At 45.6% G+C, this 13,045-nt stretch overlaps 1 protein-coding gene across 1 annotated transcript in view; it reads right to left on the bottom strand.

Moving 5' to 3' along the window:
- DDRGK1 (DDRGK domain containing 1) overlaps window positions 1-13,045 on the bottom strand; it is a 195,906-nt gene that overhangs the window by 87,187 nt on the left and 95,674 nt on the right. The window contains 1 exon segment of the mRNA XM_063925352.1: window positions 906-1,021. Coding sequence (XP_063781422.1) covers window positions 906-1,021 — 116 coding nt within the window.

Here is a 13,045-nt window from a genome sequence, read left to right as displayed (position 1 = left end):
AGGAGGGAACATTAGCACATGAAGAGTATAAATATTTGCACATACGGAAGGAGCATTTTTGCTTTAGATGAGCACCAGAATCTGCCTCTTACACTTCACATCAGAGACCAAAAACAGAATAATGCTCCAAAGAGGACGCTAGGTAAATGCTGGCGAAAGAGATTAGGGTTTCTATACATGTCGTCCTTATATTACGCAGTGCTGTACAGAGGATATGTATCATCTATTAATCCCGACTGCATAGGAGCTTACATTCTATATTGTCTAACACACATACACTAGGGCCCATCTCAGTCAGTGGCCAATTAACATGATATGGCCTTTCACCAACTGTGGTTAGGAGAACTTAGTACACAAAGGAAACCCACACCAACATGGGGAGAACATACAAACTATGCACCCATAGTGTTTTGGTCGGAATGGAACTCGCAATCACAGAACTCTGTCACCAAAAATAGCTAATTAGATGCTTGTGGACTGGTACAACTGCTTTCATGTTATCTAGTATTCTTTTAGGTCACATAACTGTGCTAGATGTGTGATAAAATCAGGATAACACCGGGTGAATCGTAGCAACTCTCAAAATATAGTTCACCTTAAGTCAATTACTTTTATTTTGTTTTTAATGTTAAATGTGCAAAAATCATATTACAGTACGAGTCTAATGTCATTAACAGGTGACTAACAAGATATTCAGGTTACAGGATGTTAAAGTTTCTATAGTCTGCTTTTTCACTGGTGAAAACAATGCACTTATAACCACTGGCAGCCATTTTGAAACAAGAATGCTGCCATTGGCAGCCATTTTGTGATAAGACTACTGTCCAGCAATTAGGAGCCAATGACATCACTAAAGCACTTTGTGTTGCACCAAAGGCAGACGCATTTCACTGTCATTTTCCTACCTCTCTTTGGGCTTTTCTCGCTTGCTTCTCTTCCAACTTCTTCTGTTTCTTGGCTCCAATTTTTCCGGAAGCCTGAACCTCTGAAGACTCTTCATCATCCTCCTCCTCCACCACTGCTGAAGAAAGACAACTTAAGTCAGTAAACTATGGACCCCAGTCTACATCTTATATAGGGAAGTAGCTCAGTGTGCAATGTATACATTTCCACTTAACGCGTTTCTCCACCACGATCAATAAGTGGTTTCATCAGAAAGATGCCTTCCACTAAGTTCATTTTCATTTTAAACCATTCATATATTGCTATTTACAGTGTTGTCTATACGGATATTATAGTGATGATTTTATAATAAATGTATATTTAATACAACAAGTATTACTAGTATAAAGTATTATTAGTATTGAGTATTATTCATTATTATTAGTACTGAGTATTATTCAGTATTATTAGTACGAAGTTTGATACTTGCACTCGTAAACAATATTATTTTATTTTAACTATAAAAGTAGCCCAGACGTTATATATTTTATTATTAAAAGCATCAAGGATAGATGAGGAATTAAAAAGGTTTACACTCAAACATAGTGGCATGGTTTTATATAGATAAGTATTTCTTAAAATTGTCAAATATTCAGTATATGCTACATTCAATACACTAGAGAGAGAAAAGAAAAAATAATCACATTATCTAGATTAAGCCGTGGTAGACTTCTGAGAACATTAAGAAATGTAAAACTGTGATAAATGCAAGTCCTTGGATGACAAGTGAACAGAAGGCGCAAATCCGTTCCACCCGCAATCTGCCCCAATTGAGGAACATTAAACAGAAAAAAAAAAAAGAAGACTTCTGTAAATTAGCCTGCAAGTCTTTATCAGTTTCCACTATTTTCTGTAAAAGAGCTCCTCTATTTTTCCTCTCACAAGTGCTCTATTCCCAGTGCCGCACTCAAGCACACCCGTTGCCTGAGCAAGGCACGGGCAAACATTTTACTGTGGCAGTGGACCATATGTATGAGAACAGAGGTTAACACTTCACTGGGAACTACTGACGCCACTGAGACAGACTTTTATATCCTAAAACAATATTGCAATAATCGCAGAGGGCTGTCAATGTTTCCTACAGCATTTATAAGTTAAGAATATGTAGGTCAACCCCCACAAAATAACAGAGAACCCCATAAAGAAAACAATGTGTAGGGTAGGTCAAGCACACGAGGGAACATGACAGGGAAAATATCTATCTATCTATCTATCTATATATACACCGTATATACTCGAGTATAAGCCGACTTTTTCAGCACCTTTTTTTGTGCTGAAAAGCCACTTCGGCTAATACTCGAGTGAGTATTTAGGAGGGACACGGAGGGCACAGCGCGCGGCTCTCCTGGGTCCCTCCTGAGTCTCCGGTGGCAGCGGCGTGTGTGTGTTAAAGGAAGTGCACGTACCGGCACTTCCTTTAACACGCACACGCCGCTTCCCACCGGAGACTCAGGAGGGACACAGGAGAGCCGCGCGCTGTGCCCTCAGTGTCTCTCCTTCAGAAGACAGCGCGGGAGCGACGGGACAGCGCAGGAGCGACGGAGGGTAAGTAACAAACTGGCACTGTGGGGCATATCTGGCACTGTGGGGCATATCTGGCACTGTGGGGCATATCTAGCAGCAGGAGGGCATATCTGGCACTGTGGGGCATATCTGGCACTGTGGGGCATATCTGGCAGCATGAGGGCATATCTGGCACTGTGGGGCATATCTGGCACTGTGGGGCATATCTGGCACATCTGGCACTGTGGGGCATATCTGGCACTGTGGGGGCATATCTGGCAGTATGAGGGCATATCTGGCACTGTGGGGCATATCTGGCAGCATAACGGCATATCTGGCACTGTGGGGCATATCTGGCACTGTGGGGGCATATCTGGCAGCATGAGGGCATACTGGCACTGTGGGGCATATCTGGCATTGTGGGGCATATCTGGCAGCGTGGGGGCATATCTGGCAGTGTGAGGGCTGTGTACGGCTAGAGCTGCTTTTCCCACCCTAGGCTTATACTCGAGTCAATAAGTTTTCCCAGGTTTTTGTGGTAAAATTAGGTGCCTCGGCTTATATTCTGGTCGACTTATACTCGAGTATATACGGTATATAACAAATTGATGTATCCTGACGAAAGGTGCAAATAAAGGCACCTGAAACGTTGATCTAACAAGCTTGCAGAGCTGTATGTTTTCTTTTCAAATCCTTGGAGTGCCGCCCATCAATTTGTGCTATCTGCTGGGATTTGTAGTACCACGGGAGGGCACCCAAGTATTTTATTTTATATATATATATATATATATATATATATATATATATATATATATATATATTGTATGTACATACACACACATATACATATATACATATATATATACATATATAAATAATATCTCATAGCACAAGGCTGCAGTGCGATTATATGCAGTGTAGTGTCACACACTGAAGATAAGGAGACAAGCGCCACAACCCAAGAGAGACTTCCCACGCGTGGTAGGACGGAGATGGCACTAAAGCCGCCCACATATCCAACCTGCGTCTGACAAATGTTTTGAGGCTCAGAAACCACAAGAACCCAGCCCAGGGCACAAAGGTACAGACAACACAAAGAGTAACACAGGCTGTACTGCAACGGACTTTCAGTGCTTCTGCTAAAGTAGTGCTCCATGACTGAACATTGGTTAGTGAGCTGGTATATACCAAATGGGATTTTTTTTTTTAAACACTTTTTATTAAGCTGCAAATACTGGCTTCTTAAAAAAAAAAATCCTATTATACTTAATAAAAAAAAAAAAAAAAATGTTTTGGCATTTTCCATTTTGTTTTACTATTGAAATGTATTAATAATAAGAATAAGTAGGACTAATCTTCAACATTAACTTGTTCTTATTTTCAATTTCCTCTGAGTGTGCTTTGTATGCATCATCATCATCCTTTATTCATATGGCGCCACAAGGGTTCAGCAGTGCCTAACAAAGTACATAAACAATGAGCGAGATAAGAATAGTGACTTGCAGCACGAGACAAGTGCAAAGGGACAACACTGCTAAATAAGTGGACTGAAATAAGCATCAGGGTGGCTGAAACCAAGGGTTGGGTGCCGGTGTAAGGAGTGTGGTGTAGGGGTGTAGTATGTTATGCCGGCGGTCGGGCTCCCAGCAACCAGCATACCGGTGCCGGAACCCCGACCGCCGGCATACCGGATGCTGGGCGAGCGCAAATGAGGCCCTTGTGGGCTCGTAGTACTCGCGCCATGCTATCTGTACTCCTCCAGGGGGTCGTGGACCCCCAAGAGGGAGAAAAGCTGTCGTTATGCCGGCAGTCGGGAGCCCGGCCACCGGCAAACTGAAGACCACCCTGGTGTAGAAGGTAGTCTGAGTAAGAGAAGGAAGAGCACATGATAAGCCGTCACCCTGAGCCCAAGATGAATGGATTGCAAGGCACAAAAGTAGACAGAACATAAAACAAATGGAAAAAAAAAAAAAAAAGTATTTTACAGGATTTACTATAAAACTCAGTCAGAAGCGACTATGTTTTAATCTGTTTAGGCTATGTACATATATTCAAATGTAACAGGAATAAGCTGTAAAAAAATGGTTTTATTGAAAGATATAAAAGAAAAACTCAAAGCCTAATAACAATGTTAGAAAGCATTAAAACATGGCTGATCAGGGTTTCTAATACATTAAATTTTACATTTTCCATTACAACATTAATGAAAAAAAAAAAACCAACAAGTGTTACATAAAAAAATTAAAATAATTTTTTGTATAATATATACATATATATATATATATATATATATATATATATATATATATATATATATATATATATATATATATATATATATATATATATATATATATATATATATATATATTTATTTTTACAACTCTGCTACTATGTGTGTTATAAGTTATAACCAAAGCGTCTGCCTCCTCTGTTATACATCGACTTATTTGGTTGTCCTTAGGCTGCACCCCCAAAAAACGAGGATCAATACTAAGGGGTATATGCAATTCCGGGCGAATTGCGGCTTTTTTTCGCCCATTTTTAAATTCCACACAATTCGACCGTCGAATTCCGGCCGGCGGGTGCCGGAATTCGACATTCAATAAAAAACGGATTCGAGAGTCCCGCTGTCGAAAAACGGACCAATTGACGGTAGTGTGCGTCCTGGATTCGACTTTTTGGACGGCACAAAAATGGTTAAGAAAAAAAATAAGAATTTACTTACCGATAATTCTATTTCTCGGAGTCCGTAGTGGATGCTGGGGTTCCTGAAAGGACCATGGGGAATAGCGGCTCCGCAGGAGACAGGGCACAAAAAGTAAAGCTTTAGGATCAGGTGGTGTGCACTGGCTCCTCCCCCTATGACCCTCCTCCAAGCCTCAGTTAGGTACTGTGCCCGGACGAGCGTACACAATAAGGAAGGATTTATGAATCCCGGGTAAGACTCATACCAGCCACACCAATCACACTGTACAACCATTGATCTGAACCCAGTTAACAGTATGATAACAGCGGAGCCTCTGAAAAGATGGCTCACAACAATAATAACCCGATTTTTGTAACTATGTACAAGTAATGCAGATAATCCGCACTTGGGATGGGCGCCCAGCATCCACTACGGACTCCGAGAAATAGAATTATCGGTAAGTAAATTCTTATTTTCTCTATCGTCCTAGTGGATGCTGGGGTTCCTGAAAGGACCATGGGGATTATACCAAAGCTCCCAAACGGGCGGGAGAGTGCGGATGACTCTGCAGCACCGAATGAGAGAACTCCAGGTCCTCCCCAGCCAGGGTATCAAATTTGTAGGATTTTACAAACGTGTTTGCCCCTGACTAAATAGCCGCTCGGCAAAGTTGTAAAGCCGAGACCCCTCGGGTAGCCGCCCAAGATGAGCCCACCTTCCTTGTGGAATGGGCATTTACATATTTTGGCTGTGGCAGGCCTGCCACAGAATGTGCAAGCTGAATTGTATTACACATCCAACTCGCAAAAGTCTGCTTAAAAGCAAGAGCACCCAGTTTGTTGGGTGCATACAGGATAACAGCAAGTCAGTTTTCCTGACTCCAGCCGTCCTGGAACCTATATTTTCAGGGCCCTGACCACATCTAGCAACTTGGAGTCCTCCAAGTCCCTAGTAGGCGCAAGACACCACAATAAGCTGGTTCAGGTGAAACACTGACACCACCTTAGGGAGAGAACTGGGGACGAGTCCGCAGCTCTGCCCTGTCCGAAAGGACAAACAGATATGGGCTTTTTTGAGAAAAAAACCACCAATTTGACACTCGCCTGGTCCAGGCCAGGTCCAAGAGCATGTTCACTTTTCATGTGAGATGCTTCAAATCCACAGATTTGACTGGTTTTAAACCAATGTGTTTTGAGGAATCCCAGAACTACGTTGAGATCCCACAGTGCCACTGGAGGCACAAAAGGGGGTTGTATATGCAATACTCCCTTGACAAACTTCTGGACTTCAGGAACTGAAGCCAATTCTTTCTGGAAGAAAAACCGACAGGGCCGAAATTTGAACCTTAATGGACCCCAATTTGAGGCCCATAGACACTCCTGTTTGCAAGAAATGCAGGAATCGACCGAGTTGAAATTTCTTCGTGGGGCCTTCCTGGCCTCACACCACGCAACATATTTTCGCCACATGTGGTGATAATGTTGTGCGGTCACCTCCTTTCTGGCTTTGACCAGGGTAGGAATGACCTCTTCCTGAATGCCTTTTCCCTTAGGATCCGGCGTTCCACCGCCATGCCGTCAAACGCAGCTGCGGTAAGTCTTGGAACAGACATGGTACTTGCTGAAACAAGTCCCTTCTTAGCGGCAGAGGCCATAAGTCCTCTGTGAGCATCTCTTGAAGTTCCGGGTACCAAGTCCTTCTTGGCCAATCCGGAGCCATGAGTATAGTTCTTACTCCTCTACGTCTTATAATTCTCAGTACCTTAGGTATGAAAAGCAGAGGATGGAACACATACACCGACTGGTACACCCACGGTGTTACCAGACCGTCCACAGCTATTGCCTGAGGGTCTCTTAACCTGGCGCAATACCTGTCCCGTTTTTTGTTCAGACGGGACGCCATCATGTCCACCTTTGGTAATTCCCAACGGTTTACAATTATGTGGAAAACTTCCCCATGAAGTTCCCACTCTGCCGGGTGGAGGTCGTGCCTACTGAGGAAGTCTGCTTCCCAGTTTCCATTCCCGGAATGAAACACTGCTGACAGTGCTATCACATGATTTTCCGCCCAGCGAAAAGTCCTTGCAGTTTTTGCCACTGCCCTCCTGCTTCTTGTGCCGCCCTGTCTATTTACGTGGGCGACTGCCGTGATGTTTTATCCCACTGGATCAATACCGGCTGACCTTGAAGCAGAGGTCTTGCTAAGCCTAGAGCATTATAAATTTACCCTTAGCTATATTTATGTGGAGAAAAATCTCCAGACTTGATCACACTCCCTGGAAATTTTTTCCTTGTGTGACTGCTCCCCAGCCTCTCGGGCTGGCCTCCGTGGTCACCAACATCCAAAACTGAATGCCGAATCTGCGGCCCTCTAGAAGATGAGCACTCTGTAACCACCACAGGAGAGACACCCTTGTCCTTGGATATAGGGTTATCCGCTGATGCATCTGAAGATGCGATCCGGACCATTTGTCCAGCAGATCCCACTGAAAAGTTCTTGCATGAAATCTGCCGACTGGAATTGCTTCGAAGGAAGTCACCATTTTTTTTACCATGGCCCTTGTGCAATGATGCACTGATTTTAGGAGGTTCCTGACTAGCTCGGATAACTCCCTGGCTTTCTCTTCCGGGAGAAACACCTTTTTCTGGACTGTGTCCAGAATCATCCCTAAGCACAGGAGACTTGTTGTCGGGATCAGCTGCGATTTTGGAATATTTAGAATCCACCCCTGCTGTTGTAACAGTATCCGAGATAGTGCTACTCCGACCTCCAACTGTTCCCTGGACTTTGCCCTTATCAGGAGATCGTCCAAGTAAGGGATAATTAAGACGCCTTTTCTTCGAAGAAGAACCATCATTTCGGCCATTACCTTGGTAAAGACCCGGGGTGCCGTAGACAATCCAAACGGCAGCGTCTGAAACTGATAGTGACAGTTCTGTACCACGAACCTGAGGTACCCTTAGTGATAAGGGCAAATTTGGGACATGGAGGTAAGCATCCCTGATGTCTCGGGACACCATATAGTCCCCTTCTTCCCGGTTCGTTATCACTGCTCTGAGTGACTCCATCTTGATTTGAACCTTTGTAAGTGTTCAAATTTTTTTAGATTTAGAATAGGTCTCACCTAGCCTTCTGGCTTCAGTACCACAATATAGTGTGGAATAATACCCCTTTTCTTGTTGTAGGAGGGGTAATTTAATTATCACCTGCTGGGAATACAGCTCGTGAATTGTTTCCCATACTGCCTCCTTGTCGGAGGGAGACCTTGGTAAAGCAGACTTCAGGAGCCTGCGCAGGGGAAACGTCTCGACATTCCAATCTGTACCCCTGGGATACTACTTGTAGGATCCAGGGGTCCTGTACGGTCTCAGCGTCATGCTGAGAGCTTGTCAGAAGCGGTGGAACGCTTCTGTTCCTGGGAATGGGCTGCCTGCTGCAGTCTTCTTCCCTTTCATCTATCCCTGGGCAGATATGACTCTTATAGGGACGAAAGGACTGAAGCTGAAAAGACGGTGTCTTTTTCTGCAGAGATGTGACTTAGGGTAAACACGGTGGATTTTCCAGCAGTTGCCGTGGCCACCAGGTCCGATGGACCGACCCCAAATAACTCCTCTTCCTTTATACGGCAATACACCTTTGTGCCGTTTGGAATCTGCATCACCTGACCACTGTCGTGTCCATAAACATCTTCTGGCAGATATGGACATCGCACTTACTCTTGATGCCAGAGTGCAAATATCCCTCTGTGCATCTCGCATATATAGAAATACATCCTTTAAATGCTCTATAGTCAATAAAATACTGTCCCTGTCAAGGGTATCAATATTTTTAGTCAGGGAATCCGACCAAGCCACCCCAGCTCTGCACATCCAGGCTGAGGCGATCGCTGGTCGCAGTATAACACCAGTATGTGTGTATATACTTTTTATGATATTTTTCCAGCCTCCTGTCAGCTGGCTCCTTGAGGACGGCCCTATCTATAGACGGTACCGCCACTTGTTCTGATAAGCGTGTGAGCGCCTTATCCACCCTAAGGGGTGTTTCCCAACGCGCCCTAACTTCTGGCGGGAAAGGGTATACCGCCCATATTTTCTATCGGGGGGAACCCACGCATCATCACACACTTCATTTAATTTATCTGATTCAGGAAAAACTACGGTAGTTTTTTCACATCCCACATAATACCCTCTTTTGTGGTACTTGTAGTATCAGAAATATGTAACACCTCCTTCATTGCCCTTAACGTGTGGCCCTAATAAGGAATACGTTTGTTTATTCACCGTCGACACTGGATTCAGTGTCCCTGTCTGTGTCTGTGTCGACCGACTAAAGTAAACGGGCGTTTTAAAAAACCCCTGACGGTGTTTTTGAGACGTCTGGACCGGTACTAATTGTTTGTCGGCCGTCTCATTTCGTCAACCGACCTTGGCGCGTGTTGACATTATCACGTAATTCCCTAAATAAGCCATCCATTCCGGTGTCGACTCCCTAGAGAGTGACATCACCATTACAGGCAATTGCTCCGCCTCCTCACCAACATCGTCCTCATACATGTCGACACACACGTACCGACACACAGCACACACACAGGGAATGCTCTGATAGAGGACAGGACCTACTAGCCCTTTGGGGAGACAGAGGGAGAGTTTGCCAGCACACACCAAAAACGCTATAATTATATAGGGACAACCTTATATAAGTGTTTTCCCTTATAGCATCTTTTTTATATATTTCTAACGCCAAATTAGTGCCCCCCCTCTGTTTTAACCCTGTTTCTGTAGTGCAGTGCAGGGGAGAGCCTGGGAGCCTTCCCTCCAGCCTTTCTGTGAGGGAAAATGGCGCTGTGTGCTGAGGAGATAGGCCCCGCCCCTTTTTCGGCGGCCTCGTCTCCCGCTCTTAACGGATTCTGGCAGGGGTTAAATATCTCCATATAGCCCCCGGAGGCTATATGTGAGGTATTTTTAGCCAAAAAAGGTTTTCATTTGCCTCCCAGGGCGCCCCCCTCCCAGCGCCCTGCACCCTCAGTGACTGCCGTGTGAAGTGTGCTGAGAGGAAAATGGCGCACAGCTGCAGTGCTGTGCGCTACCTTAAGAAGACTGAGGAGTCTTCTGCCGCCGATTCTGGACCTCTTCTCGTTTCAGCATCTGCAAGGGGGCCGGCGGCGAGGCTCCGGTGACCATCCAGGCTGTACCTGTGATCGTCCCTCTGGAGCTAATGTCCAGTAGCCAAGAAGCCAATCCATCCTGCACGCAGGTGAGTTCACTTCTTCTCCCCTAAGTCCCTCGTTGCAGTGATCCTGTTGCCAGCAGGACTCACTGTAAAATAAAAAACCTAAGCTAAACTTTTCTAAGCAGCTCTTTAGGAGAGCCACCTAGATTGCACCCTTCTCGGCCGGGCACAAAAATCTAACTGAGGCTTGGAGGAGGGTCATAGGGGGAGGAGCCAGTGCACACCACCTGATCCTAAAGCTTTACTTTTTGTGCCCTGTCTCCTGCGGAGCCGCTATTCCCCATGGTCCTTTCAGGAACCCCAGCATCCACTAGGACGATAGAGAAATAAGATTTTAAACCTACCGGTAAATCTATTTCTCCTAGTCCGTAGAGGATGCTGGGACTCCGTAAGGACCATGGGGTATAGACCGGCTCCGCAGTAGATAGGGCACCTAAAAAGAACTTTGACTATGGGTGTGCACTGGCTCCTCCCTCTATGCCCCTCCTCCAGACCTCAGTTAGAGAACTGTGCCCAGAGGAGATGGACAATACAAGGCAGGATTTAGCAAATCCAAGGGCAAGATTCATACCAGCCCACACCAATCATACCATGGAACATACATAACCAGTTAATAGTATGAACAAACGACAGTAACGGTCCAAGACCTATTCCAACTGTAACATAACCCTTATGTAAGCAACAACTATATACAAGTCTTGCAGAGTTTCAGCACTGGGACGGGGGCCCAGCATCCTCTACGGACTAGGAGAAATAGATTTACCGGTAGGTTTAAAATCTTATTTTCTCTTACGTCCTAGAGGATCCTGGGGACTCCGTAAGGACCATGGGGTTTACACCAAAGCATCCAATCGGGCGGGAGAGTGCGTATGGCTCTGCAGCACCGACTGAGCAAACGCTAGGTCCTCATCAGCCAGGATATCAAACTTGTAGAATTTAGCAAAAGTGTTTGACCCCGACCAAGTCGCCGCTCGGCAAAGCTGTAATGCCGAGACGCCTCGGGCAGCCGCCCAAGAAGAGCCCACCTTCCTAGTGGAATGGGCTTTAACCGAATTTGGTACCGGCAATCCAGCCGTAGAATGAGCCTGCTGAATCGTATTACAGATCCAGCGAGTAAATAGTCTGCTTCGAAGCAGGTGTGCCAATCTTATTAGCAGCATACAGGACAAACAGAGCCTCTGTTTTCCTAATTTTAGCCGTTCTGGCTACATAAATCTTTAAGGCCCTGACTACATCCAGGGATCTGGAAACCTCCAGGTCACTTGTAGCCACAGGCACCACAATAGGTTGATTCATATGGAACGAAGAAGCCACTTTAGGCAAAAATTGCGGACGTGTCCTCAATTCAGCTCGATCCACATGAAAAATCAAGTAGGGGCTCTTGTGTGACAAAGCCGCCAATTCAGATACTCGCCTTGCCGATGCCAAGGCCAACAGCATGACCACCTTCCAGGTAAGAAATTTCAACTCAACCTTGTTAAGCGGTTCAAACCAGTGTGATTTTAGGAACTGCAACACCACGTTCAGGTCACATGGTGCCACTGGAGGCACAAAAGGGGGCTGGATATGCAGCACTCCCTTTACAAACATCTGGACTTCTGGAAGAGAAGCCAATTCCTTCTGAAAGAAAATCGAGAGGGCTGAAATCTGCACCTTAACAGAGCCTAATTTCAGGCCCATATCCACTACTGTCTGTAGGAAGTGGAGAAAAAGACCCAGATGAAAATCTTCCGTAGGTGCATTCTTGGTCTCACACCAAGACACATACTTTCGCCAGATACGGTGATAATGCTTAACAGTCACCTCCTTCCTAGCCTTTATTAAAGTAGGGATGACCTCTTCTGGAATCCCCTTTTTCGCTAGGATTCGGCGTTCAACCACCATGCCGTCAAACGTAACCGCGGTAAGTCTTGAAATACACAGGGCCCCTATTGCAACAGGTCTTCCCTCAGAGGAAGAGGCCAGGGAATTCCTGTGAGCATCTCTTGTAGATCTGAGTACCAGGCCCTTCGAGGCCAGTCTGAGACAACGAGTATTGTCTGTACGTTTCTTTGCCTTATGATCCTCAACACTTTTGTGATGAGAGGAAGAGAAGGAAACACGTAGACCAATTTGAACAGCCACGGTGTTATCAGAGCATCTACTGCCACTGCCTGAGGGTCCCGAGACCTGGCACAGTACCTCCGAAGCTTTTTGTTGAGGCGTGACGCCATCATGTCTATTTGAGGAGTTCCCCAAAGACGTGTTATGTCTGCAAAGACTTCTTGATGAAGACCCCACTCTCCTGGATGGAGATCGTGTCTGCTGAGGAAGTCTGCTTCCCAGTTGTCCACTCCCGGAATGAAGACAGCCGACAGAGCGCTTACATGATTTTCCGCCCAGCGAAGAATCCTTGTGGCATCCGCCATCGCGACTCTGCTTCTTGTCCCGCCTTGGCGGTTCACATGAGCCACTGCTGTGACATTGTCTGATTGAATCAGAACCGGTAGGTTTCGAAGAAGACTCTCCGCTTGTCGAAGGCCATTGTAAATGGCCCTGAGTTCCAACACATTGATGTGTAGACAGGACTCCTGGTCTGACCAAAGACCCTGAAAATTTTTTCCTTGTGTGACCGCTCCCCATCCTCGGAGGCTCGCGTCCGTGGTAACCAGGATCCAATCCTGAATTCCGAACCTGCGACCC

The sequence above is a fragment of the Pseudophryne corroboree genome, chromosome 1 (assembly GCF_028390025.1).
Source record: "Pseudophryne corroboree isolate aPseCor3 chromosome 1, aPseCor3.hap2, whole genome shotgun sequence".
NCBI classification, from domain to species: domain Eukaryota; kingdom Metazoa; phylum Chordata; class Amphibia; order Anura; family Myobatrachidae; genus Pseudophryne; species Pseudophryne corroboree.
Note: the sequence above shows the minus strand (reverse complement) of the source record. Positions and strands in the feature narration are given on the sequence as shown.